The sequence below is a fragment of the Heterodontus francisci genome, chromosome 3, assembly GCF_036365525.1.
Source record: "Heterodontus francisci isolate sHetFra1 chromosome 3, sHetFra1.hap1, whole genome shotgun sequence".
In the NCBI taxonomy this organism is placed as follows: domain Eukaryota; kingdom Metazoa; phylum Chordata; class Chondrichthyes; order Heterodontiformes; family Heterodontidae; genus Heterodontus; species Heterodontus francisci.
The window spans coordinates 206,989,140-207,015,410 of NC_090373.1; the positions used below are offsets into that span (position 1 = coordinate 206,989,140).

At 44.9% G+C, this 26,271-nt stretch overlaps 1 protein-coding gene across 5 annotated transcripts in view; it reads right to left on the reverse strand.

The window, feature by feature from the left end:
- abcc10 (ATP-binding cassette, sub-family C (CFTR/MRP), member 10) overlaps positions 1–26,271 on the reverse strand; it is a 505,256-nt gene that overhangs the window by 206,462 nt on the left and 272,523 nt on the right. For 4 of the 5 annotated variants that reach the window (XM_068028201.1, XM_068028199.1, XM_068028202.1 and 1 more), the window contains exon 18: positions 1,817–2,070. In XM_068028201.1, the coding sequence (XP_067884302.1) occupies positions 1,817–2,070 (254 nt within the window). Of the gene's footprint in view, positions 1–1,816; positions 2,071–26,271 lie in introns of those variants that run through there. The other variant, XM_068028206.1, reaches the window with a different exon arrangement.

Sequence of the window (26,271 nt, forward strand, 5' to 3'; positions counted from 1 at the left end):
AGCATCGTGGATGCACCACAGTGCGCCAGCTGTGCAATGTGGTCCTCAGCATCGTGGATGCACCACAGTGCGCCAGCTGTGCAATGAGGTCCTCAGCATCGTGGATGCACCACAGTGCGCCAGCTGTGCAATGTGGTCCTCAGCATCGTGGATGCGCCAGTGCGCCAGCTGTGCAATGTGGTCCTCAGCATCGTGGATGCACCAGTGCGCCAGCTGTGCAATGAGGTCCTCAGCATCGTGGATGCACCAGTGCGCCAGCTGTGCAATGAGGTCCTCAGCATCGTGGATGCACCAGTGCGCCAGCTGTGCAATGTGGTCCTCAGCATCGTGGATGCACCACAGTGCGCCAGCTGTGCAATGTGGTCCTCAGCATCGTGGATGCACCACAGTGCGCCAGCTGTGCAATGAGGTCCTCAGCATCGTGGATGCACCACAGTGCGCCAGCTGTGCAATGTGGTCCTCAGCATCGTGGATGCGCCACAGTGCGCCAGCTGTGCAATGTGGTCCTCAGCATCGTGGATGCACCAGTGCGCCAGCTGTGCAATGTGGTCCTCAGCATCGTGGATGCACCACAGTGCGCCAGCTGTGCAATGTGGTCTTCAGCATCGTGGATGCGCCACAGTGCACCAGCTGTGCAATGTGGTCCTCAGAATCGTGGATGCACCACACTGCGCCAGCTGTGCAATGTGGTCCTCAGCATCGTGGATGCACCACAGTGCGCCAGCTGTGCAATGTGGTCCTCAGCATCGTGGATGCACCACAGTGCGCCAGCTGTGCAATGTGGTCCTCAGCATCGTGGATGCACCACAGTGCGCCAGCTGTGCAATGTGGTCCTCAGAATCGTGGATGTGCCACAGTGCGCCAGCTGTGCAATGTGGTCCTCAGCATCGTGGATGCACCAGTGCGCCAGCTGTGCAATGTGGTCCTCAGCATCGTGGATGCGCCACAGTGCGCCAGCTGCGCAATGCGGTCACCCAGTAGCTGCAGCTGGACACACGGCCTGCACACATGGTCACCAGGAACACTAGAAGTGTCCCTGACTTCCCACATAGTGCAGGAGGAGCATGCCACAGGGCTGAGCTCTCCTGCCATGACTTAGCCTTAGATTAAGCTCCTGAGTTACTCACTTTAGAGTACTAATTACGCTAGGGACCTTATTCTACTCCAAACACTACATACTACAATCTAAAATCCCTATCTTTACTTTGACTTCAGCTATTGAAAGTAGTAAAAAAGGGTAGAAATACTCACCTGTTCCTACTCACCAATCAGCTGCCTCCCCTTGTAACGCCTCACTTTCTGAACTGTGAGGTCAGTCGTGGAACTCTCTATCTGTCGCTGTGACAGTGTGTGACAGTATGGCTCTTTTAAACTGCAGGAACCCCCGCTCGCTGGTGCCTGTCTCCTCACAGGTCTGCCTTGGTCTTTAATTTTTTTAAATTTGAGTGAAACATGGAAGTTTCGTTTTTATTTAAAGAGCGAAAAGGAAATCTGTTAATTGTATATCAATTGGGTGTTAACACTCATTACCTGAATACAATTATTTGGGCTATCACCTGTGCTTAATATATGGGAACAGGCCTAAAGAGAAATTTTAGTTGGAGGTGCACAGTACACAATGTATGTCTCCAAAAACAATCTTGTAAATGAATGAAGACTAGGCTCCAGTACTCTATTCCTCACCACCTGACTCTGAGTTCTGACATCCCCTTCCCCTAACACCATGCAACACACAAACTCCCTCTTCAACAGCACACAGGGATACTATCCCCAACATCACAAGTTGAAGTACATAAAAGAAATACAAATATCTTACCGAAGGTCCATCAAACTGACTGCTTTTATGTCAATATTGTCGATGAAAATCTGACCCTCATTTAACTCCACCATCCGGAAGAGTGCCAGGAACAAAGTGGACTTTCCTGCGCCTGTCCGTCCAACAATTCCCACTTTCTCACCAGCATGAATCTTGAGATTAATTCCGTCAAGCACATTAGGGAGCCCCGGCCGGTACACGAGGACTGCATCCCGGAACACAATCGTACCATACTGTGGCCAAGAGGGAGGAACCTGGGTGCAAAAGAATACAGGTGATATTGCACAGTGCAGAGAGGGCTGATGTAAAACAGTCTGTTTACATCCAAATACAGGATGGAAAAGTACAGGATGTTATTCTACGATACATGCAAGAGAGTAATACTCAGTAATGTAGTATGTTATATAACACAGGCAGAAGCATTGTACCCAAAAACTGTCTAATGAAAAAACAGAGAATAACAACACACATGAAGTTATGACACAAAATTAGGGCTCATGGAATTGGGGCCAATATTAGCATGGATTGAGGACAGGATAATGGACAGATAACAGAGAGTAGAAATAAACTGATCAATTTCAGGTTGGCAGCCTGTAATTAGCAGAAAGCAACAAGAATCCGTGCAGGCACAAAGATACTAATTATCCATATCAATGACAGAGATGAGGAGACCGAGTGCAATGTACCCAAGTTGACTGCTCCTGTCTGTATTGTATAAATACCCTGTCTGTGGGTGCAATACTTCTGTCTGTATTGTATAAATACCCTGTCTGTGGGTGCAATACTTCTGTCTGTATTGTATAAATACCCTGTCTGTGGGTGCAATACTTCTGTCTGTATTGTATAAAAACCCTGTCTGTGGGTGCAATACTTCTGTCTGTATTGTATAAATACCCTGTCTGTGGGTGCAATACTTCTGTCTGTATTGTATAAATACCCTGTCTGTGGGTGCAATACATCTGTCTGTATTGTATAAATACCCTGTCTGTGGGTGCAATACTTCTGTCTGGATTGAATAAAAACCCTGTCTGTGGGTGCAATGCTTCTGTCTGTATTGTATAAAAACCCTGTCTGTGGGTGCATTGCTTCTGTCTGTATTGTATAAATACCCTGTCTGTGGGTGCAATACTTCTGTCTGTATTGTATAAATACCCTGTCTGTGGGTGCAATACTTCTGTCTGTATTGTATAAAAACCCTGTCTGTGGGTGCAATGCTTCTGTCTGTATTGTATAAAAACCCTGTCTGTGGGTGCAATACTTCTGTCTGTATTGTATAAAAACCCTGTCTGTGGGTGCAATACTTCTGTCTGTATTGTATAAATACCCTGTCTGTGGGTGCAATACTTCTGTCTGTATTGTATAAATACCCTGTCTGTGGGTGCAATACTTCTGTCTGTATTGTATAAATACCCTGTCTGTGGGTGCAATACTTCTGTCTGTATTGTATAAATACCCTGTCTGTGGGTGCAATACTTCTGTCTGGATTGAATAAAAACCCTGTCTGTGGGTGCAATGCTTCTGTCTGTATTGTATAAAAACCCTGTCTGTGGGTGCTATGCTTCTGTCTGTATTGTATAAATACCCTGTCTGTGGGTGCAATACTTCTGTCTGTATTGTATAAACACCCTGTCTGTGGGTGCAATACTTCTGTCTGTATTGTATAAAAACCCTGTCTGTGGGTGAAATACTTCTGTCTGTATTGTATAAATACCCTGTCTGTGGGTGCAATACTTCTGTCTGTATTGTATAAATACCCTGTCTGTGGGTGCAATGCTTCTGTCTGTATTGTACAAATACCCTGTCTGTGGGTGAAATACTTCTGTCTGTATTGTATAAATACCTGTCTGTGGGTGCAATGCTTCTGTCTGTATTGTATAAATACCCTGTCTGTGGGTGCAATACTTCTGTCTGTATTGTATAAATACCCTGTCTGTGGGTGCAATACTTCTGTCTGTATTGTATAAATACCCTGTCTGTGGGTGCAATGCTTCTGTCTGTATTGTATAAATACCCTGTCTGTGGGTGCAATACTTCTGTCTGTATTGTATAAATACCCTGTCTGTGGGTGCAATGCTTCTGTCTGTATTGTATAAATACCCTGTCTGTGGGTGCAATACTTCTGTCTGTATTGTATAAATACCCTGTCTGTGGGTGCAATGCTTCTGTCTGTATTGTATAAATACCCTGTCTGTGGGTGCAATACTCCTGTCTGTATTGTATAAATACCCTGTCTGTGGGTGCAATACTTCTGTCTGTATTGTATAAATACCCTGTCTGTGGGTGCAATGCTTCTGTCTGTATTGTATAAATACCCTGTCTGTGGGTGCAATACTTCTGTCTGTATTGTATAAATACCCTGTCTGTGGATGCAATGCTTCTGTCTGTATTGTATAAATACCCTGTCTGTGGGTGCAATACTTCTGTCTGTATTGTATAAATACCCTGTCTGTGGGTGCAATACTTCTGTCTGTATTGTATAAATACCCTGTCTGTGGGTGCAATACTTCTGTCTGTATTGTATAAATACCCTGTCTGTGGGTGCAATACTTCTGTCTGTATTGTATAAATACCCTGTCTGTGGGTGCAATGCTTCTGTCTGTATTGTATAAATACCCTGTCTGTGGGTGCAATACTTCTGTCTGTATTGTATAAATACCCTGTCTGTGGATGCAATGCTTCTGTCTGTATTGTATAAATACCCTGTCTGTGGGTGCAATACTTCTGTCTGTATTGTATAAATACCCTGTCTGTGGGTGCAATACTTCTGTCTGTATTGTATAAATACCCTGTCTGTGGGTGCAATACTTCTGTCTGTATTGTATAAATACCCTGTCTGTGGGTGCAATACTTCTGTCTGTATTGTATAAATACCCTGTCTGTGGGTGCAATGCTTCTGTCTGTATTGTATAAATACCCTGTCTGTGGGTGCAATACTTCTGTCTGTATTGTATAAATACCCTGTCTGTGGATGCAATGCTTCTGTCTGTATTGTATAAATACCCTGTCTGTGGGTGCAATACTTCTGTCTGTATTGTATAAATACCCTGTCTGTGGGTGCAATACTTCTGTCTGTATTGTATAAATACCCTGTCTGTGGGTGCAATACTTCTGTCTGTATTGTATAAATACCCTGTCTGTGGGTGCAATACTTCTGTCTGTATTGTATAAATACCCTGTCTGTGGGTGCAATACTTCTGTCTGTATTGTATAAATACCCTGTCTGTGGGTGCAATACTTCTGTCTGGATTGAATAAAAACCCTGTCTGTGGGTGCAATGCTTCTGTCTGTATTGTATAAAAACCCTGTCTGTGGGTGCAATGCTTCTGTCTGTATTGTATAAATACCCTGTCTGTGGGTGCAATACTTCTGTCTGTATTGTATAAATACCCTGTATGTGGGTGCAATACTTCTGTCTGTATTGTATAAAAACCCTGTCTGTAGGATCAATGCTTCTGACTGTATTGTATAAATACCCTGTCTGGAGGAGCAATGCTTCTGTCTGTATTGTATAAAAACCCTGTCTGTGGGTGCAATGCTTCTGTCTGTATTGTATAAATACCCTGTCTGTGGGTGCAATGCTTCTGTCTGTATTGTATAAATACCTGTCTGTGGGTGCAATGCTACTGTCTGTATTGTATAAATACCCTGTATGTGGGTGCAATGCTCCTGTCTGGATTGTATGAATACCTGTCTGTGGGTGCAATGCTTCTGTCTGTATTGTATAAATACCCTGTCTGTAGGAGCAATGCTTCTGTCTGTATTGTATAAAAACCCTGTCTGTGGGTGCAATGCTCCTGTCTGTATTGTATAAATACCCTGTCTGTGGATGCAATGCTTCTGTCTGTATTGTATAAATACCCTGTCTGTGGGTGCAATGCTTCTGTCTGTATTGTATAAATACCCTGTCTGTGGGTGCAATGCTTCTGTCTGTATTGTATAAATACCTGTCTGCGGGAGCAGCGTGTGAGCAGCTGGGAAAGTCAGTTTGAAAGTAAATGTAATTTCCTTTTGTTTTTCGGCGGAGGCCAGGGGGCTGCTGGGTAAGTAAAACACTATATATTTGGGCGGTTTAAAATAACTTTCCTTTCAGTGCAGCAGCTTTTTCGGGAGCAGCGTGTGAGCAGCTGGGAAAGTCAGTTTGAAAGTAAATTTAATTTCCTTTTGTTTTTCGGCGGAGGCCAGGGGGCTGCTGGGTAAGTAAAACACGATATATTTGGGCGGTTTAAAATAACTTTCCTTTCAGTGCAGCAGCTTTTTCGGGAGCAGCGTGTGAGCAGCTGGGAAAGTCAGTTTGAAAGTAAATTTAATTTCCTTTTGTTTTTCGGCGGAGGCCAGGGGGCTGCTGGGTAAGTAAAACACTATATATTTGGGCGGTTTAAAATAACTTTCCTTTCAGTGCAGCAGCTTTTTCGGGAGCAGCGTGTGAGCAGCTGGGAAAGTCAGTTTGAAAGTAAATGTAATTTCCTTTTGTTTTTCGGCGGAGGCCAGGGGGCTGCTGGGTAAGTAAAACACTATATATTTGGGCGGTTTAAAATAACTTTCCTTTCAGTGCAGCAGCTTTTTCGGGAGCAGCGTGTGAGCAGCTGGGAAAGTCAGTTTGAAAGTAAATTTAATTTCCTTTTGTTTTTCGGCGGAGGCCAGGGGGCTGCTGGGTAAGTAAAACACGATATATTTGGGCGGTTTAAAATAACTTTCCTTTCAGTGCAGCAGCTTTTTCGGGAGCAGCGTGTGAGCAGCTGGGAAAGTCAGTTTGAAAGTAAATGTAATTTCCTTTTGTTTTTCGGCGGAGGCCAGGGGGCTGCTGGGTAAGTAAAACACTATATATTTGGGCGGTTTCTGAACCCGAGACACCACACTTGTAGTGTCTCCCACCCGCCCTCCTCCTCTAACCAAAAAAAAAAGGACTCGGTGGGGTGTTTATAAGGTAAGGCTTTTTCGATTTCTCTGGTTTTATTGTGATTGGTAAAAACATTTCGTTCCTTTTTCATTTAACTAAGTTTAAACTTAAGATTAAAAATGGCAGGAGATCTCAGACCCGTATCAGGCTCCTCTTGCTCAATGTGGGAGCTCAGGGACATGGCTGATGACCCTGTCTCCTTCACGTGCAGGAAGTGTGTCCAGCTGCAGCTCTTGTTAGACCGCATGACGGCTCTCGAGCTGCGGATGGACTCACTTTGGAGCATGCGCGATGCTGAGGAGGTCGTGGATAGCACGTTTAGTGAATTGGTCACACCGCAGATTAGGATTGCTGAGGGAGAAAGGGAATGGGTGACCAAAAGGCAGAGAAAGAGCAGGAAGGCAGCGCAGGAGTCCCCTGCGGTCATCTCCCTCCAAAACAAGTATACCGTTTTGGATACTGTTGAGGGAGATGGCTCACCAGGGGAAGGCAGCAGTAGCCAGGTCCATGGCACCGTGGCTGGCTCTGCTGCTCAGAAGGGCGGGAAAAAGAGTGGAAGGGCTATAGTCGTAGGGGATTCGATTGTAAGGGGAGTAGACAGGCGGTTCTGTGGTCGAAAACGAGGCTCCCGAATGGTATGTTGCCTCCCAGGTGCACGGGTCAGGGATGTCTCAGATCGGCTGCAGAACATTCTAAAGGGGGAGGGTAAACAGCCAGTTGTCATTGTGCACATAGGCACTAATGATATAGGTAAAAAACGGGATGAGGTCCTACAAGCAGAGTTTAGGGAGTTAGGAGCCAAGTTAAAAAGTAGGACCTCAGAGGTAGTAATCTCAGGATTACTACCAGTGCCACGTGATAGTCAGAGTAAAAATGAAAGAATAGTCAGGATGAATGCGTGGCTTGAGAGATGGTGCAGGAAGGAGGGGTTCAGATTTTTGGGACATTGGGACCGGTTCTGGGGGAGGTGGGACTATTACAAATTGGACGGTCTACACCTGGGCCGGACTGGAACCAATGTCCTTGGAGGTGCTTTTGCTAACGCTGTTGGGGAGGGTTTAAACTAATGTGGCAGGGGGATGGGAACCAATTGAGGTCAGTTGACAGTGAGGAGGTAGTAACAAAAGCCTGTAAGAAACTAGATCATAAAGTCAGTGTGACTAAGGGGAAGAGCAGGCAGGGAGCAGATGATGAATATAAAGGGACTGGTGGTCTGAGGTGCATTTGCTTTAATGCAAGAAGTGTAGTTGGTAAGGCAGATGAACTTAGGGCTTGGATTAGTACCTGGGAGTATGATGTTATTGCTATTACTGAGACTTGGTTGAGGGAAGGGCATGATTGGCAACTAAATATCCCAGGATATCGATGCTTCAGGCGGGATAGAGAGGGAGGTAAAAGGGGTGGAGGAGTTGCATTACTGGTCAAAGAGGATATCACAGCTGTGCTGAAGGAGGGCACTATGGAGGACTCGAGCAGTGAGGCAATATGGACAGAACTCAGAAATAGGAAGGGTGCGGTAACAATGTTGGGGCTGTACTACAGGCCTCCCAACAGCGAGCGTGAGATAGAGGTACAAATATGTAAACAGATTATGGAAAGATGTAGGAGCAACAGGGTGGTGGTGATAGGAGATTTTAATTTTCCCAACATTGACTGGGATTCGCTTAATGTTAGAGGTCCAGATGGAGCAGAATTTGTAAGGAGCATCCAGGAGGGTTTTCTAGAGCAGTATGTAAATAGTCCAACTCGGGAAGGGGCCATACTGGACCTGGTGTTGGGGAATGAGCCCGGCCAGGTTGTTGAAGTTTCAGTAGGGGACTACTTTGGGAATAGTGATCACAATTCCGTAAGCTTTAAAATACTCATGGACAAAGACGAGAGTGGTCCTAAAGGAAGAGTGCTAAATTGGGGGAAGGCCAACCATACCAAAATTCGGCAGGAGCTGGGAAATGTAGATTGGGAGCAGCTGTTTGAAGGTAAATCCACATGTGATATGTGGGAGGCTTTTAAAGAGAGGTTGATTAGCGTTCAGGAGAGACATGTTCCTGTGAAAATGAGGGATAGAAATGGCAAGATTAGGGAACCATGGATGACAGGTGAAATTGTGAGACTAGCTAAGAGGAAAAAGGAAGCATACATAAGGTCTAGGCGGCTGATGAAAGACGAAGCTTTGAAAGAATATCGGGAATGTAGGACCAATCTGAAACGAGGAATTAAGAGGGCTAAAAGGGGTCATGAAATATCTTTAGCAAACAGGGTTAAGGAAAATCCCAAAGCCTTTTATTCATATATAAGGAGAAAGAGGGTAACTAGAGAAAGGATTGGCCCACTAAAGGACAAAGGAGGAATGTTATGCTTGGACTCAGAGAAAATGGGTGAGATTCTAAATGAGTACTTTGCATCGGTATTCACCGAGGAGAGGGACATGACGGATGTTGAGGTTAGTAACAGATGTTTGATTACTCTAGGTCAAGTCGGCATAAGGAGGGAGGAAGTGTTGGGTATTCTAAAGGGCATTAAGGTGGACAAGTCCCCAGGTCCGGATGGGATCTATCCCAGGTTACTGAGGGAAGCGAGAGAGGAAATAGCTGGGGCCTTAACAGATATCTTTGCAGCATCCTTAAACACGGGTGAGGTCCCGGAGGACTGGAGAATTGCTAATGTTGTCCCCTTGTTTAAGAAGGGTAGCAGGGATAATCCAGGAAATTATAGACCGGTGAGTCTGACGTCAGTGGTAGGGAAGCTGCTGGAGAAGATACTGAGGGATAGGATCTATTCCCATTTGGAAGAAAATGGGCTCATCAGTGATAGGCAACATGGTTTTGTGCAGGGAAGGTCATGTCTAACCAACTTAATAGAATTCTTTGAGGAAGTGACAAAGTTGATTGATGACGGAAGGGCTGTCGATGTCATATACATGGACTTCAGTAAGGCGTTTGATAAGGTTCCCCATGGCAGGCTGATGGAGAAAGTGAAGGCGCTTGGGGTCCAAGGTGTACGAGCTAGATGGATAAAGAACTGGCTGGGCAACAGGAGACAGAGAGTAGCAGTAGAAGGGAGTTTCTCAAAATGGAGACGTGTGACCAGTGGTGTTCCACAGGGATCCGTGCTGGGACCACTGTTGTTTGTGATATACATTAATGATTTGGAGGAAAGTATAGGTGGACTGATTAGCAAATTTGCAGACGACACTAAGATTGGTGGAGTAGCAGATAGTGAAGGGGACTGTCAGAGAATACAGCAGAATATAGATAGATTGGAGAGTTGGGCAGAGAAATGGCAGATGGAGTTCAATCAGGGCAAATGCGAGGTGATGCATTTTGGAAGATCCAATTCAAGAGTGAACTATACAGTAAATGGAAAAGTCCTGGGGAAAATTGATGTCCAGAGAGATTTGGGTGTTCAGGTCCACTGTTCCCTGAAGGTGGCAACGCAGGTAAATAGAGTGGTCAAGAAGGCATACGGCATGCTTTCCTTCATCGGACGGGGCATTGAGAACAAGAGTTGGCAGGTCATGTTACAGTTGTATAGGACTTTGGTTCGGCCACATTTGGAATACTGCGTACAGTTCTGGTCGCCACATTATCAAAAGGATGTGGATGCTTTGGAAAGGGTGCAGAGGAGGTTCACCAGGATGTTGCCTGGTATGGAGGGCGCTAGCTATGAAGAGAGGTTGAGTAGATTAGGATTATTTTCATTAGAAAGACGGAGGTTGAGGGGGGACCTGATTGAGGTGTACAAAATCATGAGAGGTATAGACAGGGTGGATAGCAAGAAGCTTTTTCCCAGAGTGGGGGTTTCAATTACTAGAGGACACGAGTTCAAAGTGAAAGGGGAAAAGTTTAGGGGGGATATGCGTGGAAAGTTCTTTACGCAGAGGGTGGTGGGCACCTGGAATGCTTTGCCAGCGGAGGTGGTAGATGCGGGCACGATGGAGTCTTTTAAGATGTATCTAGACAGATACATGAATGGGGAGGAAGAAAAGAGATACAGAAGCTTAGAAAATAGGCGACATGTTTAGAGAGAGGATCTGGATCGGCGCAGGCTTGGAGGGCCGAAGGGCCTGTTCCTGTGCTGTAATTATCTTTGTTCTTTGTTCTTTGTTATGTCTGTATTGTATAAATACCCTGTCTGTGGGTGCAATGCTTCTGTCTGTATTGTATAAATACCTGTCTGCGGGAGCAGCGTGTGAGCAGCTGGGAAAGTCAGTTTGAAAGTAAATGTAATTTCCTTTTGTTTTTCGGCGGAGGCCAGGGGGCTGCTGGGTAAGTAAAACACTATATATTTGGGCGGTTTAAAATAACTTTCCTTTCAGTGCAGCAGCTTTTTCGGGAGCAGCGTGTGAGCAGCTGGGAAAGTCAGTTTGAAAGTAAATTTAATTTCCTTTTGTTTTTCGGCGGAGGCCAGGGGGCTGCTGGGTAAGTAAAACACGATATATTTGGGCGGTTTAAAATAACTTTCCTTTCAGTGCAGCAGCTTTTTCGGGAGCAGCGTGTGAGCAGCTGGGAAAGTCAGTTTGAAAGTAAATTTAATTTCCTTTTGTTTTTCGGCGGAGGCCAGGGGGCTGCTGGGTAAGTAAAACACTGTATATTTGGGCGGTTTAAAATAACTTTCCTTTCAGTGCAGCAGCTTTTTCGGGAGCAGCGTGTGAGCAGCTGGGAAAGTCAGTTTGAAAGTAAATTTAATTTCCTTTTGTTTTTCGGCGGAGGCCAGGGGGCTGCTGGGTAAGTAAAACACGATATATTTGGGCGGTTTAAAATAACTTTCCTTTCAGTGCAGCAGCTTTTTCGGGAGCAGCGTGTGAGCAGCTGGGAAAGTCAGTTTGAAAGTAAATTTAATTTCCTTTTGTTTTTCGGCGGAGGCCAGGGGGCTGCTGGGTAAGTAAAACACTATATATTTGGGCGGTTTAAAATAACTTTCCTTTCAGTGCAGCAGCTTTTTCGGGAGCAGCGTGTGAGCAGCTGGGAAAGTCAGTTTGAAAGTAAATTTAATTTCCTTTTGTTTTTCGGCGGAGGCCAGGGGGCTGCTGGGTAAGTAAAACACTATATATTTGGGCGGTTTAAAATAACTTTCCTTTCAGTGCAGCAGCTTTTTCGGGAGCAGCGTGTGAGCAGCTGGGAAAGTCAGTTTGAAAGTAAATGTAATTTCCTTTTGTTTTTCGGCGGAGGCCAGGGCGCTGCTGGGTAAGTAAAACACTATATATTTGGGCGGTTTCTGAACCCGAGACACCACACTTGTAGTGTCTCCCACCCGCCCTCCTCCTCTAACCAAAAAAAAAAGGACTCGGTGGGGTGTTTATAAGGTAAGGCTTTTTCGATTTCTCAGGTTTTATTGTGATTGGTAAAAACATTTCGTTCCTTTTTCATTTAACTAAGTTTAAACTTAAGATTAAAAATGGCAGGAGATCTCAGACCCGTATCAGGCTCCTCTTGCTCAATGTGGGAGCTCAGGGACATGGCTGATGACCCTGTCTCCTTCACGTGCAGGAAGTGTGTCCAGCTGCAGCTCTTGTTAGACCGCATGACGGCTCTCGAGCTGCGGATGGACTCACTTTGGAGCATGCGCGATGCTGAGGAGGTCGTGGATAGCACGTTTAGTGAATTGGTCACACCGCAGATTAGGATTGCTGAGGGAGAAAGGGAATGGGTGACCAAAAGGCAGAGAAAGAGCAGGAAGGCAGCGCAGGAGTCCCCTGCGGTCATCTCCCTCCAAAACAAGTATACCGTTTTGGATACTGTTGAGGGAGATGGCTCACCAGGGGAAGGCAGCAGTAGCCAGGTCCATGGCACCGTGGCTGGCTCTGCTGCTCAGAAGGGCGGGAAAAAGAGTGGAAGGGCTATAGTCGTAGGGGATTCGATTGTAAGGGGAGTAGACAGGCGGTTCTGTGGTCGAAAACGAGGCTCCCGAATGGTATGTTGCCTCCCAGGTGCACGGGTCAGGGATGTCTCAGATCGGCTGCAGAACATTCTAAAGGGGGAGGGTGAACAGCCAGTTGTCATTGTGCACATAGGCACTAATGATATAGGTAAAAAACGGGATGAGGTCCTACAAGCAGAGTTTAGGGAGTTAGGAGCCAAGTTAAAAAGTAGGACCTCAGAGGTAGTAATCTCAGGATTACTACCAGTGCCACGTGATAGTCAGAGTAAAAATGAAAGAATAGTCAGGATGAATGCGTGGCTTGAGAGATGGTGCAGGAAGGAGGGGTTCAGATTTTTGGGACATTGGGACCGGTTCTGGGGGAGGTGGGACTATTACAAATTGGACGGTCTACACCTGGGCCGGACTGGAACCAATGTCCTTGGAGGTGCTTTTGCTAACGCTGTTGGGGAGGGTTTAAACTAATGTGGCAGGGGGATGGGAACCAATTGAGGTCAGTTGACAGTGAGGAGGTAGTAACAAAAGCCTGTAAGAAACTAGATCATAAAGTCAGTGTGACTAAGGGGAAGAGCAGGCAGGGAGCAGATGATGAATATAAAGGGACTGGTGGTCTGAGGTGCATTTGCTTTAATGCAAGAAGTGTAGTTGGTAAGGCAGATGAACTTAGGGCTTGGATTAGTACCTGGGAGTATGATGTTATTGCTATTACTGAGACTTGGTTGAGGGAAGGGCATGATTGGCAACTAAATATCCCAGGATATCGATGCTTCAGGCGGGATAGAGAGGGAGGTAAAAGGGGTGGAGGAGTTGCATTACTGGTCAAAGAGGATATCACAGCTGTGCTGAAGGAGGGCACTATGGAGGACTCGAGCAGTGAGGCAATATGGACAGAACTCAGAAATAGGAAGGGTGCGGTAACAATGTTGGGGCTGTACTACAGGCCTCCCAACAGCGAGCGTGAGATAGAGGTACAAATATGTAAACAGATTATGGAAAGATGTAGGAGCAACAGGGTGGTGGTGATAGGAGATTTTAATTTTCCCAACATTGACTGGGATTCGCTTAATGTTAGAGGTCCAGATGGAGCAGAATTTGTAAGGAGCATCCAGGAGGGTTTTCTAGAGCAGTATGTAAATAGTCCAACTCGGGAAGGGGCCATACTGGACCTGGTGTTGGGGAATGAGCCCGGCCAGGTTGTTGAAGTTTCAGTAGGGGACTACTTTGGGAATAGTGATCACAATTCCGTAAGCTTTAAAATACTCATGGACAAAGACGAGAGTGGTCCTAAAGGAAGAGTGCTAAATTGGGGGAAGGCCAACCATACCAAAATTCGGCAGGAGCTGGGAAATGTAGATTGGGAGCAGCTGTTTGAAGGTAAATCCACATGTGATATGTGGGAGGCTTTTAAAGAGAGGTTGATTAGCGTTCAGGAGAGACATGTTCCTGTGAAAATGAGGGATAGAAATGGCAAGATTAGGGAACCATGGATGACAGGTGAAATTGTGAGACTAGCTAAGAGGAAAAAGGAAGCATACATAAGGTCTAGGCGGCTGATGAAAGACGAAGCTTTGAAAGAATATCGGGAATGTAGGACCAATCTGAAACGAGGAATTAAGAGGGCTAAAAGGGGTCATGAAATATCTTTAGCAAACAGGGTTAAGGAAAATCCCAAAGCCTTTTATTCATATATAAGGAGAAAGAGGGTAACTAGAGAAAGGATTGGCCCACTAAAGGACAAAGGAGGAATGTTATGCTTGGACTCAGAGAAAATGGGTGAGATTCTAAACGAGTACTTTGCATCGGTATTCACCGAGGAGAGGGACATGACGGATGTTGAGGTTAGTAACAGATGTTTGATTACTCTAGGTCAAGTCGGCATAAGGAGGGAGGAAGTGTTGGGTATTCTAAAGGGCATTAAGGTGGACAAGTCCCCAGGTCCGGATGGGATCTATCCCAGGTTACTGAGGGAAGCGAGAGAGGAAATAGCTGGGGCCTTAACAGATATCTTTGCAGCATCCTTAAACACGGGTGAGGTCCCGGAGGACTGGAGAATTGCTAATGTTGTCCCCTTGTTTAAGAAGGGTAGCAGGGATAATCCAGGAAATTATAGACCGGTGAGTCTGACGTCAGTGGTAGGGAAGCTGCTGGAGAAGATACTGAGGGATAGGATCTATTCCCATTTGGAAGAAAATGGGCTCATCAGTGATAGGCAACATGGTTTTGTGCAGGGAAGGTCATGTCTAACCAACTTAATAGAATTCTTTGAGGAAGTGACAAAGTTGATTGATGACGGAAGGGCTGTCGATGTCATATACATGGACTTCAGTAAGGCGTTTGATAAGGTTCCCCATGGCAGGCTGATGGAGAAAGTGAAGGCGCTTGGGGTCCAAGGTGTACGAGCTAGATGGATAAAGAACTGGCTGGGCAACAGGAGACAGAGAGTAGCAGTAGAAGGGAGTTTCTCAAAATGGAGACGTGTGACCAGTGGTGTTCCACAGGGATCCGTGCTGGGACCACTGTTGTTTGTGATATACATTAATGATTTGGAGGAAAGTATAGGTGGACTGATTAGCAAATTTGCAGACGACACTAAGATTGGTGGAGTAGCAGATAGTGAAGGGGACTGTCAGAGAATACAGCAGAATATAGATAGATTGGAGAGTTGGGCAGAGAAATGGCAGATGGAGTTCAATCAGGGCAAATGCGAGGTGATGCATTTTGGAAGATCCAATTCAAGAGTGAACTATACAGTAAATGGAAAAGTCCTGGGGAAAATTGATGTCCAGAGAGATTTGGGTGTTCAGGTCCACTGTTCCCTGAAGGTGGCAACGCAGGTAAATAGAGTGGTCAAGAAGGCATACGGCATGCTTTCCTTCATCGGACGGGGCATTGAGAACAAGAGTTGGCAGGTCATGTTACAGTTGTATAGGACTTTGGTTCGGCCACATTTGGAATACTGCGTACAGTTCTGGTCGCCACATTATCAAAAGGATGTGGATGCTTTGGAAAGGGTGCAGAGGAGGTTCACCAGGATGTTGCCTGGTATGGAGGGCGCTAGCTATGAAGAGAGGTTGAGTAGATTAGGATTATTTTCATTAGAAAGACGGAGGTTGAGGGGGGACCTGATTGAGGTGTACAAAATCATGAGAGGTATAGACAGGGTGGATAGCAAGAAGCTTTTTCCCAGAGTGGGGGTTTCAATTACTAGAGGACACGAGTTCAAAGTGAAAGGGGAAAAGTTTAGGGGGGATATGCGTGGAAAGTTCTTTACGCAGAGGGTGGTGGGCACCTGGAATGCATTGCCAGCGGAGGTGGTAGATGCGGGCACGATGGAGTCTTTTAAGATGTATCTAGACAGATACATGAATGGGGAGGAAGAAAAGAGATACAGAAGCTTAGAAAATAGGCGACATGTTTAGAGAGAGGATCTGGATCGGCGCAGGCTTGGAGGGCCGAAGGGCCTGTTCCTGTGCTGTAATTATCTTTGTTCTTTGTTCTTTGTTATGTCTGTATTGTATAAATACCTGTCTGTGGGTGCAATGCTACTGTCTGTATTGTATAAATACCAGTCTGTGGGTGCAATGCTTCTGTCTGTATTGTATAAATACCCTGTCTGTAGGAGCAATGCTTCTGTCTGTATTGTATAAAAACCCTGTCTGTGGGTGCAATGCTCCTGTCTGTCTTGTATAATTACCCTGTCTGTGGGTGCAATGCTTCTGTCTGTATTGTATACATATCCTGTCTGTGGGTGCAATTCCTCCGTCTGTATTGTATAAATACCCTGTCTGTGGGTGCAATGCATCTGTCTGTATTGTATAAATACCCTGTCAGTGGGTGCAATGCTTCCGTCTGTATTGTATACATACCCTGTCTGTGGGTGCAATGCTTCCGTCTGTATTGTATAAATACCCATTCTGTGGGTGCAATGCTTCTGTCTGTATTGTATAAATACCCTGTCAGTGGGTGCAATGCTTCCGTCTGTATTGTATACATACCCTGTCTGTGGGTGCAATGCTTCTGTCCGTATTGTATAAATACCCTGTCTGTGGGTGCAATGCTTCTGTCTGTATTGTATAAAATCCCTGTCTGTAGGTGCAATGCTTCTGTCTGTATTGTATAAATACCTGTCTGTGGGTGCAATGCTTCTGTCTGTATTGTATAAAAACCCTGTCTGTAGGACCAATGCTTCGGTCTGTATTGTATAAAAACCCTGTATGTAGGTGCAATGCTTCTGTCTGTATTGTATAAATACCTGTCTGTAGGAGCAATGCTTCCGTCTGTATTGTATAAAAACCCTGTCTGTAGGAGCAATGCTTCTGCCTGTATTGTATAAATACCTGTCTGTGGGTGCAATGCTTCTGTCTGTATTGCATAAATACCTGTCTGTGGGTGCAATGCTTCTGTCTGTATTGTATAAATACCTGTCTGCAGGAGCAATGCTTCCGTCTGTATTGAATAAAAACCCTGTCTGTAGGTGCAATGCTTCTGTCTGTATTGTATAAATACCCTGTCTGTGGGTGCAATGCTTCTGTCTGTATTGTATAAATACCTGTCTGTAGGAGCAATGCTTCCGTCTGTATTGTATAAAAACCCTGTCTGTAGGAGCAATGCTTCTGTCTGTATTGTATAAATACCTGACTGTGGGTGAAATGCTTCTGTCTGTATTGCATAAATACCTGTCTGTGGGTGCAATGCTTCTGTCTGTATTGTATAAATACCCTGTCTGTAGGAGCAATGCTTCTGTCTGTATTGTATAAAAACCCTGTCTGTGGGTGCAATGCTTCTGTCTGTATTGTATAAATACCTGTCTGTGGGTGCAATGCTACTGTCTGTATTGTATAAATACCTGTCTGTGGGTGCAATGCCTCTATCTGTGTTGTATAAATATCCTGTCTGCAGGAACAATGCTTCTGTCTGTATTGTATAAATACCTGTCTGTAGGAGCAATGCTTCCGTCTGTATTGTATAAAAACCCTGTCTGTAGGAGCAATGCTTCTGCCTGTATTGTATAAATACCTGTCTGTGGGTGCAATGCTTCTGTCTGTATTGCATAAATACCTGTCTGTGGGTGCAATGCTTCTGTCTGTATTGTTTAAATTCCTGTCTGTGGGTGCAATGCTTCTGTCTGTATTGTATAAATACACTGTCTGTAGGAGCAATGCTTCTGTCTGTATTGTATAAAAACCCTGTCTGTGGGTGCAATGCTCCTGTCTGTATTGTATAAATACCCTGTCTGTGGGTGCAATGCTTTTGTCTGTATTGTATAAATACCCTGTCTGTGGGTGCAATGCTTCTGTCTGTATTGTATAAATACCCTGTCTGTGGGTGCAATGCTTCTGTCTGTATTGTATAAATACCCTGTCTGTGGGTGCAATGCTTCTGTCTGTATTGTATAAATACCTGTCTGCAGGAGCAATGCTTCTGTCTGTATTGTATAAATACCCTGTCAGTGGGTGCAATGCTTCCGTCTGTATTGTATACATACCCTGTCTGTGGGTGCAATGCTTCTGTCCGTATTGTATAAATACCCTGTCTGTGGGTGCAATGCTTCTGTCTGTATTGTATAAAAACCCTGTCTGTAGGACCAATGCTTCGGTCTGTATTGTATAAAAACCCTGTATGTAGGTGCAATGCTTCTGTCTGTATTGTATAAATACCTGTCTGTAGGAGCAATGCTTCCGTCTGTATTGTATAAAAACCCTGTCTGTAGGAGCAATGCTTCTGCCTGTATTGTATAAATACCTGTCTGTGGGTGCAATGCTTCTGTCTGTATTGCATAAATACCTGTCTGTGGGTGCAATGCTTCTCTCTGTATTGTATAAATACCTGTCTGTGGGTGCAATGCTTCTGTCTGTATTGTATAAATACACTGTCTGTAGGAGCAATGCTTCTGTCTGTATTGTATAAAAACCCTGTCTGTGGGTGCAATGCTCCTGTCTGTATTGTATAAATACCCTGTCTGTGGGTGCAATGCTTCTGTCTGTATTGTATAAATACCTGTCTGTGGGTGCAATGCTACTGTCTGTATTGTATAAATACCTGTCTGTGGGTGCAATGCCTCTATCTGTGTTGTATAAATATCCTGTCTGCAGGAACAATGCTTCTGTCTGTATTGTATAAATACCTGTCTGTAGGAGCAATGCTTCCGTCTGTATTGTATAAAAACCCTGTCTGTAGGAGCAATGCTTCTGCCTGTATTGTATAAATACCTGTCTGTGGGTGCAATGCTTCTGTCTGTATTGCATAAATACCTGTCTGTGGGTGCAATGCTTCTGTCTGTATTGTTTAAATACCTGTCTGTGGGTGCAATGCTTCTGTCTGTATTGTATAAATACACTGTCTGTAGGAGCAATGCTTCTGTCTGTATTGTATAAAAACCCTGTCTGTGGGTGCAATGCTCCTGTCTGTATTGTATAAATACCCTGTCTGTGGGTGCAATGCTTTTGTCTGTATTGTATAAATACCCTGTCTGTGGGTGCAATGCTTCTGTCTGTATTGTATAAATACCCTGTCTGTGGGTGCAATGCTTCTGTCTGTATTGTATAAATACCCTGTCTGTGGGTGCAATGCTTCTGTCTGTATTGTATAAATACCTGTCTGCAGGAGCAATGCTTCTGTCTGTATTGTATAAATACCCTGTCAGTGGGTGCAATGCTTCCGTCTGTATTGTATACATACCCTGTCTGTGGGTGCAATGCTTCTGTCCGTATTGTATAAAAACCCTGTCTGTAGGACCAATGCTTCGGTCTGTATTGTATAAAAACCCTGTATGTAGGTGCAATGCTTCTGTCTGTATTGTATAAATACCTGTCTGTAGGAGCAATGCTTCCGTCTGTATTGTATAAAAACCCTGTCTGTAGGAGCAATGCTTCTGCCTGTATTGTATAAATACCTGTCTGTGGGTGCAATGCTTCTGTCTGTATTGCATAAATACCTGTCTGTGGGTGCAATGCTTCTCTCTGTATTGTATAAATACCTGTCTGCAGGAGCAATGCTTCCGTCTGTATTGAATAAAAACCCTGTCTGTAGGTGCAATGCTTCTGTCTGTATTGTATAAATACCCTGTCTGTGGGTGCAATGCTTCTGTCTGTATTGTATAAATACCTGTCTGTAGGAGCAATGCTTCCGTCTGTATTGTATAAAAACCCTGTCTGTCGGAGCAATTCTTCTGTCTGTATTGTATAAATACCTGACTGTGGGTGAAATGCTTCTGTCTGTATTGCATAAATACCTGTCTGTGGGTGCAATGCTTCTGTCTGTATTGTATAAATACCCTGTCTGTAGGAGCAATGCTTCTGTCTGTATTGTATAAAAACCCTGTCTGTGGGTGCAATGCTTCTGTCTGTATTGTATAAATACCCTGTCTGTGGGTGCAATGCTTCTGTCTGTATTGTATAAATACCTGTCTGTGGGTGCAATGCTACTGTCTGTATTGTATAAGTACCCTGTCTGTGGGTGCAATGCTCCTGTCTGGATTGTATAAATACCTGTCTGTGGGTGCAATGCTTCTGTCTGTATTGTATAAATACCTGTCTGTGGGTGCAATGCTTCTGTCTGTACTGTATAAATACCCTGTCTGTAGGAGCAATGCTTCTGTCTGTATTGTATAAAAACCCTGTCTGTGGGTGCAATGCTCCTGTCTGTATTGTATAAATACCCTGTCTGTGGATGCAATGCTTCTGTCTGTATTGCATAAATACCCTGTCTGTGGGTGCAATGCTTCTGTCTGTATTGTATAAATACCCTGTCTGTGGGTGCAATGCTTCTGTCTGTATTGTATAAATACCCTGTCTGTGGGTGCAATACTTATGTCTGTATTGTATAAATACCTGTCTGTGGGTGCAATGCTACTGTCTGTATTGTATAAATACCCTGTCTGTGGGTGCAATGCTACTGTCTGTATTGTATAAATACCCTGTCTGTGGGTGCAATGCTCCTGTCTGGATTGTATAAATACCTGTCTGTGGGTGCATTGCTTCTGTCTGTATTGTATAAATACCTGTCTGTGGCTGCAATGCTACTGTCTGTATTGTATAAATACCCTGTCTGTGGGTGCAATGCTCCTGTCTGGATTGTATAAATACCTGTCTGTGGGAGCAATGCTTCTGTCTGTATTGTATAAATACCTGTATGTGGGTGCAATGCTTCTGTCTGTATTGTTTAAATACCCTGTCTGTAGGAGCAATGCTTCTGTCTGTATTGCATAAAATTCCTGTCTGTGGGTGCAATGCTCCTGTCTGTATTGTATAAATACCCTGTCTGTGGGTGCAATACTTATGTCTGTATTGTATAAATACCTGTCTGTGGGTGCAATGCTACTGTCTGTATTGTATAAATACCTGTCTGTGGGTGCAATGCATCTGTCTGTATTGTATAAAAACCCTGTCTGTAGGAGCAATGCTTCTGTCTGTATTGTATAAATACCTGACTGTGGGTGAAATGCTTCTGTCTGTATTGCATAAATACCTGTCTGTGGGTGCAATGCTTCTGTCTGTATTGTATAAAAACCCTGTCTGTAGGTGCAATGCTTCTGTCTGTATTGTATAAATACCCTGTCTGTGGGTGCAATGCTACTGTCTGGATTGTATAAATACCTGTCTGTGGGTGCAATGCTTCTGTCTGTATTGTATAAATACCTGTCTGTGGGTGCAATGCTACTGTCTGTGTTGTATAAATACCCTGTCTGTGGGTGCAATGCTTCTGTCTGTATTGTATAAAAACCCTGTCTGTAGGTGCAATGCTTCTGTCTGTATTGTATAAATACCTGTCTGTGGGTGCAATGCTTCTGTCTGTATTGTATAAAAACCCTGTCTGTAGGACCAATGCTTCCGTCTGTATTGTATAAAAACCCTGTATGTAGGTGCAATGCTTCTGTCTGTATTGTATAAATACCTGTCTTTAGGAGCAATGCTTCCGTCTGTATTGTATAAAAACCCTGTCTGGAGGAGCAATGCTTCTGTCTGTACTGTATAAATACCTGTCTGTGGGTGCAATGCTTCCGTCTGTATTGTATAAAAACCCTGTCTGTAGGAGCAATGCTTCTGCCTGTATTGTATAAATACCTGTCTGTGGGTGCAATGCTTCTGTCTGTATTGCATAAATACCTGTCTGTGGGTGCAATGCTTCTGTCTGTATTGTATAAATACCTGTCTGCAGGAGCAATGCTTCCGTCTGTATTGAATAAAAACCCTGTCTGTAGGTGCAATGCTTCTGTCTGTATTGTATAAATACCCTGTCTGTGGGTGCAATGCTTCTGTCTGTATTGTATAAATACCTGTCTGTAGGAGCAATGCTTCCGTCTGTATTGCATAAAAACCCTGTCTGTAGGAGCAATGCTTCTGTCTGTATTGTATAAATACCTGACTGTGGGTGAAATGCTTCTGTCTGTATTGCATAAATACCTGTCTGTGGGTGCAATGCTTCTGTCTGTATTGTATAAAAACCCTGTCTGTAGGAGCAATGCTTCTGTCTGTATTGTATAAATACCTGACTGTGGGTGAAATGCTTCTGTCTGTATTGCATAAATACCTGTCTGTGGGTGCAATGCTTCTGTCTGTATTGTATAAAAACCCTGTCTGTAGGTGCAATGCTTCTGTCTGTATTGTATAAATACCCTGTCTGTGGGTGCAATGCTTCTGTCTGTATTGTATAAATACCCTGTCTGTGGGTGCAATGCTTCTGTCTGTATTGTATAAATACCTGTCTGCAGGAGCAATGCTTCTGTCTGTATTGTATAAATACCTGTCTGTGGGTGCAATGCTTCTGTCTGTATTGTATAAATACCCTGTCTGTCGGAGCAATGCTTCTGTCTGTATTGCATAAAATCCCTGTCTGTGGGTGCAATGCTCCTGTCTGTATTGTATAAATACCCTGTCTGTGGGTGCAATACTTCTGTCTGTATTGTATAAATACCTGTCTGTGGGTGCAATGCTACTGTCTGTATTGTATAAATACCTGTCTGTGGGTGCAATGCTACTGTCTGTATTGTATAAATACCTTGTCTGTGGGTGCAATGCTACTGTCTGGATTGTATAAATACCTGTCTGTGGGTGCAATGCTTCTGTCTGTATTGTATAAATACCTGTCTGTGGGTGCAATGCTACTGTCTGTATTGTATAAATACCCTGTCTGTGGGTGCAATGCTTCTGTCTGTATTGTATAAAAACCCTGTCTGTAGGTGCAATGCTTCTGTCTGTATTGTATAAATACCTGTCTGTGGGTGCAATGCTTCTGTCTGTATTGTATAAAAAACCCTGTCTGTAGGACCAATGCTTCCGTCTGTATTGTATAAAAACCCTGTATGTAGGTGCAATGCTTCTGTCTGTATTGTATAAATACCTGTCTTTAGGAGCAATGCTTCCGTCTGTATTGTATAAAAACCCTGTCTGGAGGAGCAATGCTTCTGTCTGTACTGTATAAATACCTGTCTGTGGGTGCAATGCTTCCGTCTGTATTGTATAAAAACCCTGTCTGTAGGAGCAATGCTTCTGCCTGTATTGTATAAATACCTGTCTGTGGGTGCAATGCTTCTGTCTGTATTACATAAATACCTGTCTGTGGGTGCAATGCTTCTGTCTGTATTGTATAAATACCTGTCTGCAGGAGCAATGCTTCCGTCTGTATTGAATAAAAACCCTGTCTGTAGGTGCAATGCTTCTGTCTGTATTGTATAAATACCCTGTCTGTGGGTGCAATGCTTCTGTCTGTATTGTATAAATACCTGTCTGTAGGAGCAATGCTTCCGTCTGTATTGCATAAAAACCCTGTCTGTAGGAGCAATGCTTCTGTCTGTATTGTATAAATACCTGACTGTGGGTGAAATGCTTCTGTCTGTATTGCATAAATACCTGTCTGTGGGTGCAATGCTTCTGTCTGTATTGTATAAAAACCCTGTCTGTAGGTGCAATGCTTCTGTCTGTATTGTATAAATACCCTGTCTGTGGGTGCAATGCTTCTGTCTGTATTGTATAAATACCCTGTCTGTGGGTGCAATGCTTCTGTCTGTATTGTATAATTACCCTGTCTGTGGGTGCAATGCTTCTGTCTGTATTGTATAAATACCTGTCTGTAGGAGCAATGCTTCCGTCTGTATTGTATAAAAACCCTGTCTGTAGGTGCAATGCTTCTGTCTGTATTGTATAAATATCCTGTCTGCAGGAGCAATGCTTCTGTCTGTATTCTATAAATACCTGTCTGTAGGAGCAATGCTTCCGTCTGTATTGTCTAAAAACCCTGTCTGTCGGAGCAATGCTTCTGTCTGTATTGTATAAATACCTGTCTGTGGGTGCAATGCTTCTGTCTCTATTGCATAAATACCTGTCTGTGGGTGCAATGCTTCTGTCTGTATTGTATAAAAACCCTGTCTGGAGGTGCAATGCTTCTGTCTGTATTGTATAAATACCTGTCTGTGGGTGCAATGCTTCTGTCTGTATTGTATAAAAACCCTGTCTGTAGGAGCAATGCTTCTGTCTGTATTGTGTAAATACCCTGTCTGTGGGTGCAATACTTTCGTCTGTATTGCATAAATACCCTGTCTGTGGGTGCAAACCTTCCGCCTGTATTGTATAAATCCCTGTCTGTAGGAGCAATGCTCCTGTCAGTATTGTATAAATACCCTGTCTGTGGGTGCAATGCTTCTTTCTGTATTGTATAAATACCCTGTCTGTGGCTGCAATACTTCTGTCTGTATTGTATAAATACCCTGTCTGTGGGTGCAATACTTCCATCTGTATTGTATAAATACCCTGTCTGTGGGTGCAAATCCTCCGCCTGTATTGTATAAATACCCTGTCTGTGGGTGCAAACCGTCCGCCTGTATTGTATAAATACCCTGTCTGTGGGTGCAAATCCTCCGCCTGTATTGTATAAATACCCTCTCAGTGGGCGGGAGGGAAAGTTATTGCATTGGGAGAAGGAGGAGTGGAGGGGAAGGTACTTTATTGGGAGAAGGAGGAGGGGAGGGGAAGGTACTTCATTGGTAGAAGGAGGAGGGGAGGGGAAGGTAGTGCATTGGGAGGAGGAGGAGGAGGGGAAGGTACTGCATTGGGAGAAGGAGGTGGGGAGGGGAAGGTAGTGCATTGGGAGAATGAGGAGAGGGGAAGGTACTGCACTGGGAGAAACTGGAAAGGAGGGGAAGGTACTGCATTGGGAGAATGAGAAGGGGAGGGGAAGGTATTGCATTGGGAAAAAGAGGAGGAGAGGGGAAGGTACTGCATTGGGAGAAAGTGAAGGGGGAGGGGAGAGTGCTGCATTGGGAGAAAGCGGAGACGAGGGGAAGGTACTGCATTGGGAGTAATAGAAGGGGAGGGGAGGGTGCTGCATTGGAAGAAAAAGGAGCGGAGGGGAAGGAACTGCATTGGGAGGAACTGGACAGGAGGGGAATCTGCTTCATTGGGAGAAACTGCAAAGGAGGGGAAGGTACTGAATGGGAAAAAGGAGGAGAGGAGGGGAAGGCTGTGCAATGGGAAAAAGGAGGGGAGGGGAATGTAGTGCATTGGGAGAAAGAGGAGAGGAGGGGAAGGTACTGCATTGGGAGAAAGTGAAGTGGAGGGGAGAGTGCTGCATTGGGAGAAAGCGGAGACGAGGGGAAGGAACTGCATTTGGAGGAACTGGACAGGAGGAGCATCTGCTACATTGGGAGAAACTGCAAAGGAGGGGAAGGTACTGAATGGGAAAAAGGAGGAGAGGAGGGGAAGGCAGTGCATTGGGAAAAAGGAGGGGAGGGGAATGTAGTGCATTGGGAGAAAGAGGAGAGGAGGGGAAGGTACTGCATTGGGAGAAAGTGAAGGGGAGGGGAGAGTGCTGCATTGGGAGAAAGCGGAGACGAGGGTAAGGAACTGCATTGGGAGGAACTGGACAGGAGGGGAATCTGCTACATTGGTAGAAACTGCAAAGGAGGGGAAGGTACTGCATGGGAAAAAGGAGGAGAGGAGGGGAAGGCAGTGCATTGGGAGAAAGAGGAGGAGGGGAAGGTAGTGCATTGGGATAAAGAGGAGGAGGTGAAGGTACTGCATTGGGATAAAGGAGGGGGGGGAACGTACTGCATTGGGAGAAAGAGATGTGGAGGGGAAGGTACTGCATTGAGAGAAAGAGAAGGCGAGGCAAAGGTGCTGTATTGGGACAAACAGCAGGGGAGGGGAAGGTGCTCCATTGGGAGAAAGAGGAGAGGAGGGGAAGGTAGTGCGTTGGGTAAAAGGAGGGGAGGGGAATGTAGTGCATTGGAAGAAAGAGGAGTGGGGAAGAAGGTATTGCATTGGGAGAAGGAGGATAGGAGGGGAAGGGAATGCATTGGGAAAGGGAGGAGGGGAGGGGAAGGTGCTGCATTTGGGAGGAACTGCAGAGAAGGGGAAGGTACTGCATTTGGGAGAAGGAGGAGAGGAGTGTTAAGAACTGCATTGGGAGAATGGAGGAGAGGAGGGTAAGGTACTGCATTGGGAGAAAGAGGAGGAGGGGAAGGTACTGCATTGGGATGAAGAGGAGGAGGGGATGGTAGTGCATTAGGAGAATGAAGGGAAGGGGATGGTCCTGCATTGGGAGAAAGAGGAGAGGAGGGGAAAGTAGTGCATTGGGAGAAAGAGGAGGAGGGGAAGGTACTGCATTGGGAGGAAGAGGAGGAGGGGATGGTAGTGCATTAGGAGAATGGAGGGGAGGGGATGGTCCTGTATTGTGAGAGAGAGGAGAG